Here is a 22102-nt window from a genome sequence, read left to right as displayed (position 1 = left end):
CCGGACATCCGACTTGGACAAAGCAATCTTGGTGGAGGCTGAGGCAGAGGCCATTAGGGGCAATCAGTTCGGCAGGGGAGGGCCATTGGGGGCAAGATTAGGCCAGCAGGGAGGGCTGTTGGGGGCGGGATCAGGCCAGCAGGGGAGGGCACTTGGGGGCGAGATTAGGCATGCAGGGGAGGGTAGTTGGGGGCAATCGGGCCAGCAGGGGAGCAGTTAGGCATCGATAAGGCTGGCAGGAGAGTGGTTAGGGGGTGATCAGGCTGGTGGGCAGAAGCAGTTAGGGGCAATCAGGCAGGCAAGCATTTGGGAACCAGCAGTGCCAGATTGTGAGAGGGATGTCCGACTGCCAGTTTAGCCCGATCCCTAAACCGGCAGTCAGACATCCCCCGAGGGGTCCCAGAGTGGAGAGGGTGCAGGCTGGGCTGAGGGACACCCCCCAGCCCCCTGCACGAATTTCATGCACCGGGCCTCTAGTTTAGACATAAAAAGACTACTCTTGGATCTACATCAACTGTATCAAGTAATTCTTTAATTCCCCTTATTTATGCATTCTTTTACCATAAAAAATTCACAGCACACAATACTGATATTGCATTTTTTTTGTCAGATCTACAATTACTGCTGAGAGTAGTTGGAAGACTGTTTATAGTTGACACCATGATAGACTTCAAATAATGTAAATATATATAAAGGGAAAGGCTTGATTGGAAAGTAATGCAGATAAAGATTTGAAAAACAAAGTATTTTAAAGATTAACTGAGGCTTTGTAAAAACTGCAACTGACATGCTAAGCCTGTCAAGCAGGCAATGAAAGATAGATAAACATATACATATATGTATAAACACCTACATGGATGTCTAGAAAGAGAGCACATACACATGCCCCAAAGTTTTGCTGATTATTTGTTCTTTTAGACCCTGAAAGATTTAGTTTCTTATACTCATTCTTGCTTAAGAGCTTATGGCAACAACAGGGGAATGGATTTTCTTCCACCCCTCCTGTTTTATAAAAGGAGAAGGAAACATATTCCCAAATGTGCCAAGTCTCTGCCTGCCAAGTTTCACCCTACAGTGAATTTTTATGGCTGGTTATTATAAAACCCAGCAACAAAATTGAGGTTGCATAACTGAAGCTTATCATGAAAAACTGAGGTTTACAAACAGACCGGGATGCCACTACTGAGGTACACGGATCTAAGTATTAACACGTTGGGTTTTGCAGTGACCAGTGCATTAAGATCTCCTTCCTCAATGCTTTTTTGCCAGAGACCAATTCCAGCATGTCATAATTTTAAGAGTTTCATCAAAAGGTTGATGAGACTTGGGGACTGAACAGGGTTGAGTCACACATGTAGTCACCTGTTGGGAATGGCTGAAGGCATTTCCCCAAACCTGAATAGGATACATTAAACTGATTGCTGGCTGCCGGACAGCTAAAAGGCATCTTAATCTACATGTTATTGCCTCCTACTGGCCAAATACCTGAACAGCCATAGGCTAATTCCCCCATTCTGACAATGGACTCTGTACTAAACCCTGACCCTTTGAAGTGTATATCTCTGCCTCACCTCAGGACAAATTATGTTAATAAAAAGCATGGCGTCCTGGGGACAGGGAGAACCTAAGACCTTAGACTTAAGATCTTGGATCTTAGCTCCTTTAGCTAAGCTCCTCTGACCCCCAATGCCTTTCAAAATTATATCTCATCTCTGGACTCTTTATTAGTCTCTGGATTCCTATTAAATCTACGCACAGCCTTCTCCAGATTCCTGAACCCTTCTTGATGCTGGGACAAGAACCCCAGCACTTTTTCTTTATGGAATGAAGTGTTTCTCATTTGGGTCTCAATTGGAAGATGTCCTTGCTATCTAACAAATTTCTGTAGAATGCTCAGCTACCTGTGAGCCAATGATATTTCCAAATGTAGATGACATGTGGAGATAATCCAACATCTGAATTCTGGCTATTCGGAATGTCTATGCAAATACTGTCAAAGAACTTAGGGCTTCCTACCTGCTCCACGGACATGGCTCTGGTCTCTGAAGAGTGAGTTGCATCCACATAAAACCCAGCGCCTGCTACGATGTGGACACCAGTCTCCTCTGCGAGCCACTTCAAAGTCTGCACGTCCCGGCAAATCCCTGTGGTCGTGTTCTCCACCATGGCCCCTCCACCGCTGGCTTTAAAATGCAACAATTCTTCTTTGATGGCTTCCGTCTCCTGATTCAACTGAAGATTCTCTTTATGGGAATAAGGGTTTTTCCGAATCCAAAACAAATTTTTCATTATAATAGGTTCCTTAGAGATAGCTTCGTGAGGTGGAGGAGGTGGGCAGTAACAGCAGTCAAAGGTCATTGTCAAATGCTCATGGGTCAGGGTGCGGCCCAGTTTGCTTGGCTCCAGTAGTCCCAAAACAGTTTGGACTTTGCCACTTAAAGAAGACATCTCTGAGGGTACCCGGAGATGCTCTAAAAGGAGTATTTTCTGGAAAATAAGGAAACTATAGTCAGAAAATTTAACACATACATAAATTCTTTCCATAGGGGATGGGAGGCTATGAATGTATAACCCGTGTAAGAAAGAAATCAGTGAAACTAGAAATACGATCTCACTTATCATCCTGCCACAGTCCGGGTCTGTCCCTGTAAATTGCGGGAGCTCGCCGCAGTGCTCAGTGACACGCATGGTGGTAAATGTCCCGACCACCTCCACTGGGACTCCTCTGCCTGATTAAATCCTAGCTCATCTACTGGAAATATTTCTTGATATTCAATTCATATTTTTCTTTTGCTTAATTTTATCTCATTAGTCATAGCTATGCTTCCCTGGATAATGCAACAATAATCTCCATTTAAGAAACCTTTATAATCAATAACATATCAAAACCAGCCATCATGCATCAGAACTGTTTCATTTGTCATTTTCCAGCTAAATTAAATATACTGGGGCTACTGGTGATTCCATTATTCATTTACTGTCCAAAGGAACAAACTTTTGTGGAAGGTCCACCATGTGCCAGAAATTGAAGCTAGAAAGAGGAAAAAGACAAAATATCTGACCTTGATGATTTCACAGATTATTCCCCAAAAGACAACTCAGGGGGGAGGAGGGGGACACCTAGGTTTAACAATGGAAAAACAAACAAACCTCTTCACTCTTGATGTTTTATTTTATCTATGGCACATAGAAACACACTTTGAAAATAAAGCCAAAAATCCTAGTCATAATGAAAGCACCTATGATTTATTGAAACTGAAATCTGCTCTCTCTAGAAAGAGTAAGTACCTCTTCATTTATCCTCTATTTACTTTAGTTTGTAACACAAGTTAAGTTTTCACCAAGTTTCTATCAGTAACAGCAAGAACCCCAACTGCAGCACTTCCATTTGAAAACACCTTTCTGAAACAAAGGGATTTCACTCGGAAAAAAGAAGCAGGCACTACTGTAAGTGGTGGCCAAGAGCAAACCCAGTGTTCCCTTCACACACAGCACCAACCAGACACAACAGAGGACAGTGAAAAACTGACTGGGAACTGCGGGAAAGTGCCTTTGGAAGCTCTCAAATTGTTCTTTTAGAAGACATTCTGAAATCACTTTTCCCCACATCCTTCTGAGGACCTTCTCTGCCTTTCTGAGCATCAGTTTTCTCATCTGTGAATCAGAATAACAATGCGCATTTCATAGGCTTTCATAAGAATTAAATTAGATACCATAGACCAGTGGTCAGCAAACTCATTAGTCAACAGAGCCAAATATCAACAGCGCGATTGAAGTTTCTTTTGAGAGCCAAATTTTTTAAACTTAAACTACATAGGTAGGTACATTGTTATTAACTTAATCAGGGTACTCCTAAGCTGGCCTTTGCTAAAAACGTCCTCAATCTGAGGGGTTGACCTCAGCAAACATACCCCCACTTCTTCTAACGCCACTTCTTCAAAATAGACTCGCCCAGGCCGAAAACCGACTTCTGCACATGGGCCACGAAGTTTCAATCACACTGTACGTGCGTGCCCGCACATGGTATTTTGTGGAAGAGCCACACTCAAGGGGCCAAAGAGCCGCATGTGGCTCGCAAGCCGTGGTTTGCTGACTACTGCCATAGACAGAAAGACATGCAAAAGTGCATAGCACACATTGGATAAATAGTAGCTCTGTTTTGCTAGTTCAAAGAACAATTATGTGTGTCTAGGTTATTTCTTTTCAGAGGGAGTGGTTGATTAGAGAGGCGATCATTTGGGGGAGCAATGGGTACAGGACAAATTTGTAATGGGCACAATGCATATGAAAGGGCAGAGCAGGACTGACTCCATTTTGTACTGTGCCCTCCATCTTGTGTAGCCTTGTCCTAACATGACCCCTTCTCCAAGAAAAATCACAGAATGTGTCAGTTACCCAGCCCACTCTTAAATCAGCCAATGGGAATGCACAGGGAGATAACCTAAGGCCAAAAGAATGCTAACTGCATCCCATCTTTGTGTAACTAGACCCTAGCCCTCACCCAATTTGTGTAACTGGACCCTAGCCCTCACCCAACCAATTGGAATCAGCCAACTCAGTGGTCCAAGCATCGCCCCACCACCCGACCCCAAGCCCTACAAACTTGCTATACTTCTGGGACTCGGGGCTCTTTGCATGCTGCCGCTGCATCGGTAGGGGCAGAGAGACCAGGCTCGAGCTTGAATAAAGGCTCTTTGCTTTTGCATGGGCCTCGGCTCCCTGGTGGTCTTTGGGGATCTTAAAATCTGGGCACAACACATACATAAGGCAAGGTGAAAACAAGTCAGGGTTGGAGAAAAGGGAGTACTGAGATAAAGTCCAATTACATCAAGCCACTGCAATGATCTGAAACCCAGGTGTTTGATACATATTGACCCACAATGTGTAAATGATTGATTGAGACCATTTAACAGAGAACTTTAGAGCTTGGGGCTAGCATGGACATTTGTTTTTGGTTGATAATGGTCTTCAGCAAGACACGCTCCCAATATCTAAATAATTTTCATGGTGATGAAACAGGAATTTTAGGGGAACGTAGGCAGGTTTAGGGACTTTTTAGAATAGGGGTCCATGCAAAAAAAACATAGGGCTATAGACAGGGAGAAGGTACATCTCCATAACACATGGAAGCCAGGGGGGGTTACATTTCCATAAGACAAGGGAGCAGCTACAGGTATATTTCCATAAGACAAGGGAATTGGAAGTAGCCAAAAAAGGTCTATATTTACAAAATAAAGAAGAAGGAAGAAAGCCCAGAAGGAATAAGAGGACAATGAGGGAGGAGAGCCTCAGGAGTTACTATAGTAACCAATTCGGAAAGGGAATATTGACCAATCAGAAGGGATATCAGGGCACAGGAACTTTATAAACCATGGAAACTCAGTGGGACCCATTCCCTCTCCCTACTTGGGAGTCTGTACTTTTCCTTAATAAATTCCACCTTTGCTATACCACCTTCTGTCTGTGGATTCATTCTTCGACTTCAGCAGACAAAGAATCTGGGTCCCAGTCCAAAAATTCCCTATCAGTGATCAGGATGAAAGAGGATGGTATCTGTTTAGAGAACTACTATGTAGCTGCCAGTCACTTCACAGGGCATAGTTTTCATTGATGGTGTCGAGGAACTGTCTGTTCAATACTGCCTATTCCCTGTTCCTGAGAGCAAAGTCTGCATAGCTAGTTCCTTCAGTTGATGAAACCACAGTACAATTAATAATCAACTCACTCTTCTATGAGAGTTCATTTGCTCTTTCCTTCCTTTTGGCTGATGTTCTTGCACATGTGCTCCTAGAGAGGGTCACTGGGGGGCTGAAACTTGAAAAAATTGATAATACACCATCATTTTTCCTAGAAGAGTACCAAACTGCATATTCAATTGATAGAAATTTGAAAGAGCAAGGTTGGTAAGTTTTAAGCTCACAAGCTGTGAGTCTTTGTGGAAAAAACACACAAAAAAACACCTTCAGAAAGGTCATCTCTTCTGGGAATTTCCTGCAAACGCTCTCGGGCAGGATGAGCTGTTGCTCTATGATAAGACACAATGTGTACAGAACAAGCCGTAGCCACCAGGCTCTAAGCTGGACTGTGTCTTTTAGTCGGATAAGATAGAACTCACAGTCACTGTGCAGCGAGGGAGCTGTCTTCCCACCACAGCCAGCCTGGGAGTGGCGCTCTTCTCAGTGCACAGGCCAAGCTGTTAGCGACCTGCCTCCTTAGAGATGAGAGTTCACAGACAAGGAGGGCAGTACTGGGCAACGAGAGCTGCAGAACACAACTGCACAGACAGGAGTGAATCCCACCCCCCAACCCCCTTCTAATTCTAGGGGGTGTAGACTTGTTATGGGTGGGGCGCTCTCTGTGTCCCCACCTGTTGCCGGTGGAAGGGGCTTCTTGTGATGTCACAAGTAATTTTCTAAGACTCGTATGGGAGAATGAATGATATTTATTTGCATGGAATTAAACCCCTGCATTTCCAAGGCCCCCCTCCCTCTGTCCTAGCATGGAAGAAGTCCAGCTATGTCTTCAGCAGAGCTAGGATTAAAGTTACTGCCCCGAGTCTCCATTCAAAATTGGCACATTCCAGTCCAGCATGTGGCTAGATCAGCCTGTGTTCCCAGCCGCAGTCCCTTGCGGGTGGGGTCCGCATGCGGCTTCTAGGGCCACATGGCTATGGAGGGAGCATAGCTGAGTGCAAGAAAGCAGGAGCAAAGCCAGAGGAACAACGGAGAGAGAACTCCTTTGTCTGGGGATTATGTATTCCCCAATTTTTGTGGGCTTGCATTCGCTTCACCCCTCTAGCCAATGATCTTTGTTCCCAGGTTAGACTACCAGGCAATCACCTTCCCTACATCACCGGACTTCACTGCTCACGCACCCATTTCCCCCTTTGTTCTAACCCTTTCCGCAGTGATTTGCAGGGAATGGACTGCTGGTTCCCTGGGGAGTGTAAAGTTGCAGCTTCCTGGTGAAGCTGCCCAGATGACCATGGTTATAATGTCAGCCTCCCTTTGCTCCTTCCTACTATAAATACATAGCTAATTACAACAGTAAAAGAATAAAAAAAACATAGACCATTAAAAAAAGAGAGCAAAAAAAGAATAGAATCAGAAAACAGCACTGAACTGAAAACCAGAGACAATATGTAGGCTTTGTCATTTTTAAAAATACGTGCATGAATTAACTTTTATAAACTATGGAAATTTGCCAAGTTGTTGGAGATTTGTTGGTGGGTGGATAGTCTGGAGGCAACTTAGTTTCACTGAGATTTCATCCTGGTAATTATGCTTACAATTTTTATTTCTACTTGGGTCGAATATCCATGTCGATTACATTTCACATTTCAGAGGCTAGGACTTCCTGAATATCTTTCATATGAATGAGTGGAATTCATGGACATCTGCTCTTTTCCCGCCCCTGCCTCTGCTGCATCCAGTCCCAGACCTGGTTAAAGGATCCGGCTTTACAGTTTTAAATGCGATGGTCAAATTGGCAAGTTGATGTTTGGTGAATTGGTTTTGTTGCCAGACTAAAGGGGTCCAGTTACCTGAGTGAATCAAAGCCCAGTAAGACATGAACAGGAGGCTGCAGCAGAGAAAGCCAGGGTTTGTTTTAGGAAGTGGCCCACAGGTAGAGACTCAGGTGAGCTCATGCTCACGACCTGGCTCTCCAATGGCTTCCAGGGGACGTGTTATACAGAGGAAAATCATTAGTCATGGTGGCTAGGGAGTCGGGGTCGCAATCAGCGACCTGGGTGTGTAGTAGGTCCCCTAGGATCAGTGCATCTGGCGATGTGGTCAGCCATGGCATTGTTTGTCTGGTTTCACAGCTTTTCTGGGCCTGAAGCTGAAACCAACTGAGGACTAGATGTTATCCCTACTTTGACCAAAACTCTGTTTCTGAGGTCAACAGACCTGAGATTTTGTTCCTAAGATTATTTAATGCTGATCAGAACCTCATTGTCCTGAGGGCTTAATGCTTTAGGCAGTGGTCCTGCAAGAGATAAGAAGGCATGTGAGCCAGGGTGCTGGATGGGACCAGTTTGAACAAAAGGAAAGAACGGAGCAAAGGTTATCTCTCTACTAATAAAGAGCTAATATGCTAATGGTCAATACCCCGTAATGGGTAACAACCAGATCATTAGCATATTAGCTGGGGCGGAAGTGGGGAGGCGATCGGAGGAGTGGAACCATCCCTTGCCAGGAAGGGCAGGGGTGAGAGCGCATAGCACTCCCCTCACCAGTCCTTATCCACCCATCGCTCGCACTCTGAGTGCCCAGCAGCCCACTTGCCAGGGGAAGGAGCACAGCACAGCAGGCTGGAGGCTTCCACTCTCTCCTCCGGTGCCATGACTGGGCAGAGCTGCTGTGTTGCTCCAGAGATGGGGTGGAAGCGGAAGGCGCCCAGAGAAGGTGGGACCAGCCCTAAGGGACTCAAGGGACTGAGGGCAGGGCTTGAAGCGGCCAGAGAAGGCCAGAGGGTTTGGGGGCTGGGCCAGGCGCGCTAGAGCTCTGCGTGGAGAAGTTTGGGTGTCAAGGCAGGGTGGCGCTGCACAATTTCAAATCGTGCGCTGGGCTCCTAGTTAAAGAAATAAAGGTTCTATGTGGTTACAATTTTCACTTCCCTAACAACTGTGCAAGCTTGAATCCCCATAATAATTCCCTCAATCCATTTCACTTATCCTTGCTTTCCTTCCCTGGTCAAACCCTAACTGATTTTTAAAAATGGAAGGCATTCCAGAGTTTTATGCAGGAGAAGGCATGAAATGAATAATCTGGCAGCCATGTAGAGAACGGGCGGAAGGTGGCTCAGTGGGTGTTGCTAGGATGTGGAATGAATTAGGTGGTGGCTTGGTCTGAGATGACATCAGTGCAGATGGTGAGAAAGCAGAAGCAGGAAGAGCTACAGCAGATGGAAGTTTCTAACTAGACTTGCTGGTGCTACAAAAGTTCTCCCAAGTAAATGGACTCCCATGAAAAAAGTGCAGGCTGGTGCAAATCTGTGGGCCCTTCTGGTTTTTGTTTGTTTGTTTGTTTTTTATGGGTTACATCACACAGAGTGGCTACTCTATGAACACTGCACTTAAAGCTGACATTTGATTTATAACCAAAATATTTTTAAAACCACACAATATTTTTTAAAGGTTTTTTGAGTACATGGTGTGCAGGTTCAACGTGACATATTTTCTCTCAAACAGAATTGGTCTGGTGGTTGAACAATGGTGACACAAGGATTTCTTCCTCACATACATCACCACACGGCCACTTGCCCAGGTATTTATGGCAAATGGCTCTACTGCATGGAGATCTATAACTTTTCATATTAAACATTGTCAAAAAATCAATAACCATGCCTGAATAAAGAGAAATAAATCCAACCGCTTTAGTACAGAGAACAATGATGGGACCCAGCAAGTTCCTCAAACAAAACAAAGCCACTGATAGATACAAATGAGCAGCTTGTGTCTTGTATTCAGAGGAAAGGAGTGGTTCATTGCAAAGCTTTTTTTTTATTTTTCTATTTGACTAAGGAAGTGGAAGAGGAAACCTAGGCATATTTCCAAATTCCAGATAACAAACATGAAGATGGTGGCAGAGATATACCCAGGAAGTGACACTCCTGGACAAGGGCATTCAGAGGAGCCCTGCCCTGCACTCCTGGATGTGAACAGTCAGTGGCGATTACTAAATCCAGAAATCCCATCGAGCTACTCAACAAAAGGCATCAGTCTTGTGGCTTAATTGACTCTTTAGTCAAAAGCATGTCAACTGGCCAGCCCTGTGAGTCACACACACTTGACTTTGGTAAAAGTACTATAGTCATGTGACACATAACAATGTTTCGTCAACAATGGACTACATATTCCACAAGGTTATAATGGAGGTTGTTATGCCCAGATTTCAAGATTCCCAAGAAGCCACCAGGGAGCCATCCAATCCGATGCAAAAGCAAAGAGTCTTTTATTTTAAGCCCGGGCTTAGCTCCTCTACCTTCCTTACTGACGCAGCAGCAGGTGGCAAAGAGAAAGCAGTCTGCTCGAACCAGGGGTTTCATAGAGGGTTGGAGTAGGGGCGGGAGAGGGGGCTGTGCCCCCCGCCGATTGGCCAGGTGCGAGCTGGTGACCCATTACACAGGATGTGGTCATAGCGATGGCGTGCACTTCCCTTGATTACCATTGGTTAGTCCAGAGAAATGGTGGGTGTGGCTAGCAGAGGCTCCTTCCGAGGGGGAAGGAGCCTTCGCTGAGCACATGGTTCCATACAAAATGGAGGTCCCTTAATGGATGGGAAGCCAGCCACTCGGCTCTCATGCAAGGCCTGCCGCCGTGGGCGTCACCGGGAGGCGGGCTGCCCACCACCCCGCCTGGCCCTTGGGTCGCCCGCTGCTCGGCTGACTCGGAGGCCGAGGAGGGCGGCCCGGGTCCTTCTGGGCGTCCGCGGGCCTGCGCCTATCTGGTCAGGCGCTGCCTCGGCCATGGCTGCCCGTCATCCTCCCTGCCGGATGCCTGCGGGGCCACGTGCCCCACCGGCCCTTTCAGAGGTGAACAATTCCTATTGCCTAGTGACGGCATAGCTATCCTAACATAGTAGCACAACACGTTATTCACGTGTTTGTGGTGATGCTATTATAAACAAGCCCACCACACTGCCAGTTGTATAAAAGTACAGCACATACAATTATCTTCAGTACATAATACTTGATAATGATAATAAATGACTATGCTTCTGGTTTATGTATTTGCCATCCTCTACTTTTAACCATTAGTTTAGAGTCTACTATTTCTACTTATCCAAAAAAAGTTTGCTATGACACAACACGTTGTGTTAGCTGGCAGCAGCTTCATACATCTTGTGTTTACCGTGTTTCTTGATTGCATCATTTTCTCTTGTGCTTGATTTTATTTCAAAATGTTTTGTACAGTAACATACTATACAGGCTTGTAGGCTAGGAGCAATAGGCTTGACCATAGGCCTGGGTGTGTAGTAGGCTTTACCATCTAGGTGTCTGTAAGTGCACTCGATAATGTCCCCAGGAAAAAAATCACCTAGCGACACATTTCTCAGAATATGTCTTTGTCGTTAAGTGGTTTGTGACTGTACTGGCTTCTTGAATTTGTTATCTGTTTAGTCAACAAACTGAAAGTGTTTTCTCCTTAATAAAAGAAATGGTGTGAGGGAGGAGGAGAGGAGGAGGAAGAAGAGTGGACAAAGGGAGCACTGCTCACTGCCTATCACAGTAACGCCCCGGAGCTGAGAGGAGAGCAGCGCTGCCAGCGCCCTGCCTGCAGAGCTGACCTTTATGTTCGTCTCCATTTAGAAAACAGCACATCGCAGCCGTCCTCATTCTCAGAGGGTTCCACACTCGGTGCTGTGAGAACATTTCATGTAAATTTCTTGATTTTGCTACTCACATAGGATCCTGGGAGTGAAACATCACACCAAGTGATTCAATACAACAGTTACAACTTCTTTTTCTCCATGAAGAACGCTTCACATAAGAAGTTAGTTTTCAGCTTTTTATAGAAGAAATTTTCTCTTCCATGGGTTCCTAGCAATGGGCTGTCTCCTATTTTGAGCAAACTGCACAGCTGGTCCTTAACTGTATTTAGCAATTAAATGCTTAAAATTTGTGTTTTAATTCCTGGCAAATCACAAATTACTGTTTTAAACACATAAATTATCTGTATTCCTCACACAATTTCATTTGAAAGGCTATTCTTAATGTGGTTTTGTGTAGTTGAAAGAACTAGATTCAGAGTCAGAGCTCTTGGCTCTTCCACTAAATAGCTGTGTGACTTTGACAAGTTACTTAACCACTTGGAGTCTGATTTCCCATTTTGTGAAATGAAGGGATTAGACCAGATGACCTCCATACTTCTGTGATATCCTTTAACCTGAAAGGGATAGTATTGACTTTCTATAGATCATTTGCTATCAAGGAAGGCTGTACTTTAAGTAATTTTTTTAAATGTTTATTTTACATATATGTGCCTATGTACATACCCATGTAATGAGAGAGAATGAGTGAATTTTATTCATTAACTATCAGTCGCATTCATTAATTATCAATGAAGGCTGCACTTTAAGAATGTTTTTTAAATGTATATTTTATATGCATGTGGATGCATACATACATGTACATGGAGAAATAGACACTGAGACAGAGAGATTATATGAGTGAACTTAAGTTTTAGATCCTTTGTAAGTTTATAAGAAAACTCTAAGAGGGATAGGTAACCCTGAACTTGGAGTCCTGACTCCAAAGTTTCCTAGCTGTGTGACTGTAGAAAACTTAAAAGCTTAGGATGAATTAGTTTTCTTATTTGAAAACTAGAATAATATCTACTGCATGAGACTTGGAATGAAGAATAAATAAGATTATATGTAAAAGCACAACCTAAATTATAAATGTTCAGAATTACTACACTCCAAACTTTGAATTATTTCCCCAATATTTGCTGAGTATCCTTAGGCAAATGAACCTAAACTTGTTCTTAAAAAACACGACCAATAAAGAGGGTGAAGTTTCTTAATCAAACTGAGGTTCTAATTTTGCTTATAAATGAAGGCCTTCACTGAAGGCCTGTGGTTGTTAAAAGCAGATTGACTATTGAGATTGACATCAGAACTCATTAGGCTTTTGTCCATGACCCACCAAAGTGATTAAAGCTATCGGAGGTCCTCAGTATCCATGATAATTGATACTGGAAATGCCTGTTTAAATGGATGCACTTAATACAGTGTGTTAGCTGGTCTCCATGGATGGCTTTCAGTGAACCCTACCTTCCAATATTCAAATCCTCATGCAGCTCCCTTCCACACTGAACCTGAGCTGGCCTGCGACTCGCTTCAACCAATAGAATGTGACAGAAGTGATGCTCTATGTCAGTTTGGGACACACATCTTTGGAAGTAGTTTTTGCTTTTGTGCTTTGGGAACCTTGAGCTGCAATGTAGGAAGTCTAGCTACCCTCCCATATGGAAAAGGTGAGACTCCGAAATGACATTGGGTGGGGGGGAGGGGGGGAGGAGAGAGAGAGAGAGAGAGAGAGAGAGAGAGAGAGAGAGAGAGAAAGCGCTTCCAGTCACCCCAGGGTCCCCACTGAGCTCAGCCTGTGGCCGGCTCTGTGAAGGTATCAGAAAAGTGAGTGAATTATCTTGAACATTCTAACCCAGCCAACATTTCACATGACTGCAGGCTCAGTTGCAGTCAACCCAGCAGAGTCTGGCTAACCCACAGAATTATGGGAGACAAGAATAAAATAGTTATTGTTTGAAACTAGTGTTTTGGGGATGGTCTGTTACACCGTAAGAGACAAACATTAAATAATTAGTCACATTTTAAGGACTTGATTAAGATTTCAAATTAGAAAAATAAGATAAATAAAAAGAACCCAAATTTCATCAAAGACTCCTGCCTCACTCACAAGTACTTGATTTCTAAGTGGCCTAAATCCCACCACTTTCACAGCTCTTTAATCTATCATTTCCTCTTCCTCCTCATAGCCCAGCGGTTCTCAACCTGTGGGTCGCGACCCCTTTGGGGGTCAAACGAAAGGGTCGCCTAAGACCATCGGAAAACACATATATAATTACATATTGTTTTTGTGATTAATCACTACGATTTAATTATGTTCAATTTGTAACAATGAAATTGGGGGTCACCACAACATGAGAAACTATATTAAAGGGTCACGGCATTAGGAAGGTTGAGAACCACTGTTAGCCACTGTGTTGGTTGGAACAACCACCTCTCACAGGGATCACAGTAAGAGCTTCTAGACTTGCCCTGAGCCTTTCTGGTGTGCTTTGACCACGCCTACCGAGGACTATTTAAAACCCAGAGCTGGATGTGTCTCTTCTGTGGTCCTGCCAACACTGAGAAGTAAATCTGAGCCTGGAGCTTGGTGTGCCCCCGGGGCCCACTCTGGGCTCTGGCGTGTTGAACTGCCTGCCTATCCTTCTCTGGACTCAACATGTCTGCACTGGTCTCATGTCTTTGAATGTGTTTTTGCCTCTTTTATTCTGAGTTTTACCAACCCAACCCACTCCGCTCTGCCTCTCCACCCCTTTCCTCTGCTGGCTGACTTCTCCTGGACCTGCGGGTGGGGCTTTGACACCATTTCTAATTAGAATCTTTTCCTGGTGCTTGTCCTTATTGTTCCAGCAATCTGGGTAAGATGCTGACTCTAGGTTCTCTCCCAGCACTCCAACTTCAACCTTGAAACTCACCTCTTATGCTAATGTCTCTGCACCTGATCTTAAGGTCCTTGAGGGCAGATCCTGTCTCCTCCCTCAGTCCTCAGCCCCTACAGTGCCCGACACTTAATCAGTGCTTAACTAACATGTATGTATATGCTTGCTTGTTTTAATCCAGCCTATTCTACAAAGGAGTTGAGGGAACTGGCACTACAGATACGTACAGTGAAGAAAACAAATATTAAAGCAGGAGCAAGGAAATGATAAATGGAAGTAGAATCAGGACCAGAAAAGAAGAAGAGGTTAGCAGTTGTTAGCAAAGGGCTAACAATTGTCCTGGAATATTTATTCAATGTATTTCTACCGATACATAATTCTGAAATCATGGCACACCTCTTTTATGGCATATCACATTATGTCCCAAAGTCAACACAGCTGAAAACTATTAAAAACCATGGACCAGGTTTTCCCAAATGGGCTATGGATTTTGAAGCCATGTTTGTTTTTACAACTGTCCTGTATCTTTGCACTCCCAGCACTCAGATGATAGTGAACATGCCATCTTAGGTCATTCTTCTGCACCCAATACAACGCCACATAGGAATACACATGATTTTTAATTTTTTAACTTTCCCTTAAGAGTAAGACTCCTGAGCATATAAAAATAGCAGCAACAGGGCGTGACTGTCTTCAAGAACATGTCCTATCTGAATTGGCAGAAGCCAATTATAAATCAGAAAACTAAAAATATGTAAGAAAATTACTGCAGGTGATTCTTTTATAGAGTAATTATGAATGATGGCTCTTAGGTTAACTTTTTGAATGTGGAGACCATCCACATAAGTTTCTTTTTAAGGCAGTTTCGTTTTTAAACCATCTCCTTGAATTGCAGAAAGCATTTCAATCTCATGGATAACTATACTATTATAGCTAACAAATACTTCCCACAAAAACATCTTGGGTTCCTTATTTGGAAGACCACACTGTAGAGCAAGCATGTCAAATTCAAAGGCTAACACAGGCCAAATAAACAAGGTTTAAGCTTATGTGGGCCACAAAAAAACAAAAGCTTCAATTTTCATAGAAATGTAGGTTTATTTCGATAGAGACATGCTGAATACAAAGGCTGAAATAAATGAGTAATCTTTAATTAGTATTTGTTGTTGGCCAGATGCGGCCCGTGGGCTGCAAGTTTGACATGCTTGCCCTAGACCAGTGGTTCTAAACCTTGGCTGCACATTAGAATCACCTGGGAATCTTTTTAAAACCCTGATTTCTGGGCCTCATCCTCCGGAAATTCTGTTTCTTTGTTATGGGGTGGGGCCACAACATTAGTAACAAAGAAACAGAATTTCCGAAGGATGAGGCCCAGAAATCAGGATTTTAAAAAGATTCCCAGGTGATTCTAATGTGCAGCCAGGGTTGAGAACCATGCAGTAGACGGAAAAGTCTTGACTTTTGCTACCTGCTTAACTAATTCAGGTGAAAAGAATCAGTGCTACGTACATGCTTTGAATGGTCAGGCCTACACCTGCCCTGTTCAGTGTAAAGAAGGGCGGTCACAGAAAAAAGGCTGAGCTCTCTTCCAGCCTGGTTCTAGCCCTCCTGGTCTTGTTCTAGTGACTTCTGAGTATGACTGCTGCCTACCTGGATGACAAATGCCACCCAGGCTTGATGAAAAGGAGAGCCGCATGTGCATGTAACTACCTGTTGCTCTGATAACCACTTTAATTCTGTTCCACACACGGGGAAATAGGTGCCAACTCTGAGCTATGTTAGCAATCGGCAAGGAAGCACATGGCCGAGAGGTGTCTGTGCAACCAAGGAACAGTTTCCCTTCTACCACCCTCAGTTCCACACTCATGAAACATACTTCCAGCCAAAAGCAAGCTGATGTTTTCATGAGCATCATGGCCTATTATTCTCCTTGAAAGCTGCTTTGATTATAGATTTGGGAGGATAGCCCTCAGATTTCACATGAATATTTCAATGTGGCAAATGTTTGTTGAGGATCTATTAGGTCCACAGAAAGATACTATGGGAAACAAAGATGCAAAAGAACATCTTGCCATAGCAAAGAGAACAGCCCCCATCACAGTGCTTGGCACAGGGCAAGCATTCAGTGCAGGACTGATATTTTTTATATGTTCGCGGGACGCCCGTGATATAAAGCAGAGTGCAGTAAATGTTAGAAAAGAGGCATAAAGCACGTGCTCTGGGGAACTGCATCTGGCCAGCATGCACCGATACTGGGGCGACTGGGAAGGCTCCCTAGAGGAGATGGGCTTTAGGCGCGACCACAGCAAATTAAGAGGATTCTTACAAGGAGGCATTCTGGTGGCGTGAACAATGAAGGGCATGTTTCAGATTTTGTAAGCAATCTGTAGAAGCACAGGTTGTTCTGTACGTCTATAGTGGAAAATACTGATGCATGGGCTGGCCCCAGAGGATAAGATCTCCATTAGGATGATGGTAGTTACAAGGGCAATATGAGTGCACGCTGAATGCTGGAGACAGCAGGCCAGGAGATGAGGTAGGAAACTAAAGCGCTTTTCATCGTTCTTAAGGCATTCCACACACTTTAATTAAATCTCCTAATGTCCCTGTGAAGTAAGCAAGGGATCAACAGAAGGTGAGTCACCAAAAAGTATCCGAGTAGAAGGCTGGACCATAGGATGAAATCCACTTTTATTATTATCGTTCCCATTTCACCAATGAGGAAATGATGTTATTAGTCAGACCAGGATGATGGGCTACCTTCCATTTCCACTGAAGGCAGAATACACTGCTGTGAGCTATATAAGCATTCACTGGGAGACCTTAAAAACAGTATAAAATTCATAATCTCTGAGGTTTCTCCGTTGAGAGTCTACCAACACTTAGTAATGAACACCTACAACGTGCAACAAAGAAAATACACATCGCCCTTTTCTTGCAAAAGCACACGACGGAACAAGAACCCCAATTTCTCATAATGCATAATCTTTTTGATTGACTGGAACCCCAGGGCACGGCTGACCTCTCTCCACAGCTTCCTCCCCTACATCCCCATGCTTCCCTCAATTCAAGAGCATGAGTGGGCACCAGTCTGAAAGAGGTCGTATTGGGAGTAGAGTTGGTTATGTTGAAGACACAGTGCAGATTGCAGGGCTAGACAAAATGAAAAAGGGTACAGAATTGAACCAGTCCTGACCCTTGGTGCTACCCTTAAGATAGTGGTATAGACTGTAAAGTCAGCCTCTGAAAAACAAACATACGTGCAGTTATCACATATGATCTAACTCAGTGGTTGGCAAACTGCGGCTCACGAGCCACATGCGGCTCTTTGGCCCCTTGAGTGTGGCCACGAAGTTTCAATCTCACTGTACGTGCACGCCCTCACATGGTATTTTGTGGAAGAGCCACACTCAAAGGGCCGCAGTTGGCCAACCACTGATCTAACTGATATACCACCTCCACTTCTTATAAAGGAAATGAAAGGGCCCAAACCATTTTACCCAACTTTCTCAACTTAATCACTTCCTGACACTCATGGCTCTCAGGGAAACAAAAAAAATTATAGAAAAGATAAATGCTGTGCCCTGGCTGGGTGGCTCAGCAGTTTGGAGGTCATCCTGTGCAGCAAAAGGTTGTGGGTTCAATTCCCAGTCAGGGCACATACCTCGGTTATGGGTTTGATCCCTGGTCAGCATAAGTACAGGAGGCAACTGATTGATGTTTCTCTTTCACATCCATGTTTCTCTCTCTCTCCCTCTCGCTCTCAAATCGATAAACATATCCTCAGGTAAGGATAAAAAGAAAAGATAAATTCTGTTATTATTTTTTTAATATATATTTTATTGATTTTTTACAGAGAGGAAGGGAGAGAGATAGAGAGTTAGAAACATCGATGAGAGAGAAACATCGACCAGCTGCCTCCTGCACATCTCCTACTGGGGATGTGCCCGCAACCCAGGTACATGCCCTTGACCGGAATCAAACCTGGGACCTTTCAGTCCGCAGGCCGACGCTCTATCCACTGAGCCAAACCGGTTTCGGCAATAAATTCTGTTATTAATTTCATATTACTAAAGTCTGAAAAACAAATTAAGATACAAATAATGAAATCATATGGCAACATTTGGTTGTCAGGTGGTTATACTAATCCAAAATATGCTTAAAATTGTTTAGATGATCATAAAAATGAAAACACAAAATCAAAAATTTTATTGAGACTTTGTGGATCCTCAGGTTTGAGAAAAGTTGTTTTTTTTAAAAGTATATATATTTTTATTTCAGAGAGGAAGGGAGAGGGAGAGAGAGAAATATCAATGATGAGAGAGAATCATTGATTGCTGCCCCCTGCAGGCCCCTGGGGATCAAGCCTGCAACCCAGGCATGTGCCCTGACCGGGAATCGAACCATGACCTCCTGTTTCATAGGTCCATGCTCAACCACTGAGCCACACTGGCCAGGTGAGAAAACTTGTTTTAAGATCACCTTTATTACTAGGTGTAGGGAACGGCTATAGGGTTAAGCCTTGGACTGACCTGTTGGCAAAGCCACAAATAAGTCCCAGCTTAGAGGGCACAGCCCTCTTAGCATAATTAAGCTTGACCTTATGATGCTCCCTAGATCTTATCTGGGAAGCTAACAGGCTGTGGGAAGTGCAGCAAGTGCTTCCAAAACAAGTGAAACTCACAAGAACACTGTAACTATGGTGACCGCTACCTTGTTTACCTCTGGCTATAAAATAAAGCATCAGCTTGCCTCTGGATCTCTTTCTGTGGCCTCAGCCAGGCACAGGAAGATCCACCTAGACCAGGGGTGGGCAAACTTTTTGACTCGAGGGCCACAATGGGTTCTTAAACTGGACCGGACAGCCGGAACAAAAGCATGGATGGAGTGTTTGTGTGAACTAATATAAATTCAAAGTAAACATCATTACATAAAAGGGTACGGTCTTTTTTTTTTTAGTTTTATTCATTTCAAACGGGCCGGATCCGGCCCGCAGGCCGTAGTTTGCCCACGGCTGACCTAGACCCAGCTTATTCTGTCTGTCTTTTCTACATCCTTCGCCACTCGCCCCCCCTCAGGCTCACCGAACCCTTGGCTGTGCTGGCACGCCACAACTAGGTCTAGAAAAGAAGGCAAGATAAATTTTGCCGAGTCCTAAGAAAGTGTGGCACCTGACACAGAAACTTCTTTTTAAGAAAAAAAAGCAAAGTAAGTGATGTGATAAAAATAAAGTATGAACAGCTTATTTTCACTCCTGAAAACTGGTTTACTGCAATGGGATCAAGGGCAAATTTGTAATAACGACATGTGGCATAGAGCAATCATCACCCTTTCCCTATCTGAGGTCCCCCCACCCCTGCCCCCAAATTGCTCTAGTGGAATTTTAAATTCTCTAGATTAAAAAGCCTTAAGAAATTGGGAAAATTTCCTATGGCCAAATATATTTTAACTAATACCTTGTCACATATATTTAAATATAAAGGGGATGTGATTGCTTATAGTAAATCACATGAAAAATAAGATTTAGAAAGATCTGTCTGGCACTATAATTTGATACTTTAATCATTGCTATCACCCATTTCCTAAGAATTCACAGAAAGCAAATATTTTAAATATGATTCAACATAATTATTGATCTGTATGCTTGTACAATTATGCAAAAGTTTCCTTTCGTTATAGTTCTAACTGTATTTTAACAATATTGCAGGTATACCAAGAACTATAATATTTTGTTGTTGTTAATCCTCATCCTAGGATATTTTTTCCATGGATTTTTTCAGTGTGCTGGCAGATGCTCTAACCATTGGGCACAACAGCCAGGGCAGGACTATAATTGTAATCTCTTCTTTGGATTAGTTTTACATTTGCAACTTTAATAATCTTAATAAGTTTCCTAACTAATATAAGAGCATTTTAAAATCAAAATACAAATCAGCTAAAACCCATCAGATTATTAAATGCATCTAAATAAGGTATGATTTTGGCCCTGGCTGGGTAGCTCAGTTGGTTAGACCATCATCCCCATACACCAAGGCTATGGGTTCAATCCCTAGTCAGGGCATGTACAAGAATCAACCAATGAATGCACAAGTAAGCGGAACAACAAATTTATGTTTTCTTTTCTCTCCCTCCCTTCACTCTCTCTAAAATCAATCAATAAATTTAAAAAATACATAAGGTGTGGTTTTTAATTTAGATGAATTGTTTTAAATAGGTGAAGTAAGTATATTTAGTAAAAGTTAAAGTGAACAATACTGTAAGTTTGTTAAAATACGTAATTCAATTAATGTTAAATGCTATTTGAGCTCCGAATTTTTGAGCTGAAAGGAAATATGCAGATAGATTATTTAATTCCATGACTTCCTTTTCAGATGCAAACACTGAGCCTTCCTTGATCCTTTGAAGGCCAGAGAGCCAGACTAGAACCCCGTCTCCCAACTTGTCAGGCAAGTGTTTCTTTTATTTCACCATGGAGACACTTACTATAAACATCACATAAGTTATCCTGCTGCCCATTAAGGTGGAGGGACTATTTAGAGGTGGCATCCCTCATTGGCCTAGGGAAGAAGTTGCAATTTTCTAGGACCAGAAAAGCTAGTGGCAACTCCACTGTTGAGTGGGCAACATTTAAGTGCACTGTGCTTTGCTTTGCTTAATCACAGAAATGAGGGCTTGGGTAATTTAGACTTCCCTACTTAAATTGGTTGTTACATGAAGAGGTAATAAAAATAACTCTAAAGCATACAGCATATCTAAGTGAGAACTAAATACTTAACAAAAACTGCTCTTACTATATTTATAACAAGGAGTAATAACCACTTTGAGTCATAATTAGGAGGGAGTATATATTAACTACTGTGTGTCCTGATAACATCTGAACAAGAAACTGCAGGGGTACATCTAAAAAGTTTCGTCACTTTTAAATTTTCCTAGTTTTTCACAACTTGTCTTTACATCGACCTAAGCCATATAGTAATTATCAGCTGAGAACAAATTGGAACTCTACGACTTCACAAATCCACCATTCATTCCTAAACAGAGAGAAGTGCTAATGAACTACCTATAGTGTTGCCCCCAGGATCTGAAAAATATGATATGGAACATCCTATAGCTGATGGTATGCAGAGCATCAACCCTGTCAGACACTGTTCCCTAGCAGTAAAATATAGTGTCCTGGGTGACAGGTAAAATCTTCTAGTCTGAGCTGACCTTTAAAAAACAAACAAAAACCTATCAACTGGGTTCTCCTGAATAAGAGATAGATCTTGCAACTAGGAGGGATGGGAAGAATTAATAAGTACATTTTTAAAGTACTGTATCATAAAAATTTTTGAAGAAAAAATAATATATGCTATACATAGAGAATAGTCTAAAGAAAATACCCCAAAATGCTGGCTCATACAGTTTATTTTTAGAGGATAAATTTTTTTTTTTAGTTTTTTTTTCTCCTTTGGGCTTATGTTTTGTCTGATTTTGGACATGGATTAATTTTGTTATATTTTTGAAAAGGTTACTTTTCATGGAAAATAATAATATGCTCTAGGGCTGTGGGAGGTAAGATACAATCATGCCCACTTGGAAAATGAAACAAGGAGACTTGAGTTTAAGCGGGGGTAGTGCTAGAGGTGGGAGGTGTGTCCTGCTCCTGGTTTACTGACTTAGAGGCCCAGCAGAGAGGGACAGAGCCTGGTGGGCTGTGGGACTGGGCTTTCAGACCTGGTCCTCGGGGGCAGAGCTGTAAATGGTTCCTGCCCATTCCTAAGTTTACATTTGGCATGCATTCTCTTCCCGCAGTTTTCATTTCTGGATTGCATGTCTCCGTCTTAAATTTAAACAAGTATTGCTTTCAGTGTTTAATTACAATTTAATGCTAATACTACTTGCATTCCAATTAGCTTTTAGTTTTCACAT

At 43.0% G+C, this 22102-nt stretch overlaps 1 protein-coding gene across 3 annotated transcripts in view; it reads right to left on the bottom strand.

Moving 5' to 3' along the window:
• Positions 1–22102, bottom strand: part of PTER (phosphotriesterase related) — a 75384-nt gene that overhangs the window by 36067 nt on the left and 17215 nt on the right. For all 3 annotated transcript variants that reach the window (XM_070432301.1, XM_070432319.1, XM_070432309.1), the window contains exon 2: positions 2017–2487. In XM_070432301.1, the coding sequence (XP_070288402.1) occupies positions 2017–2448 (432 nt within the window). In that variant the 5' untranslated portion in view covers positions 2449–2487. The remainder of the gene's footprint in view (positions 1–2016; positions 2488–22102) is intronic.

Source organism: Myotis yumanensis, unplaced genomic scaffold (genome assembly GCF_028538775.1).
Source record: "Myotis yumanensis isolate MYYU_CA2020_CCGP unplaced genomic scaffold, mMyoYum1.0.hap1 SCAF_1, whole genome shotgun sequence".
NCBI lineage: Eukaryota > Metazoa > Chordata > Mammalia > Chiroptera > Vespertilionidae > Myotis > Myotis yumanensis.
Note: the sequence above shows the minus strand (reverse complement) of the source record. Positions and strands in the feature narration are given on the sequence as shown.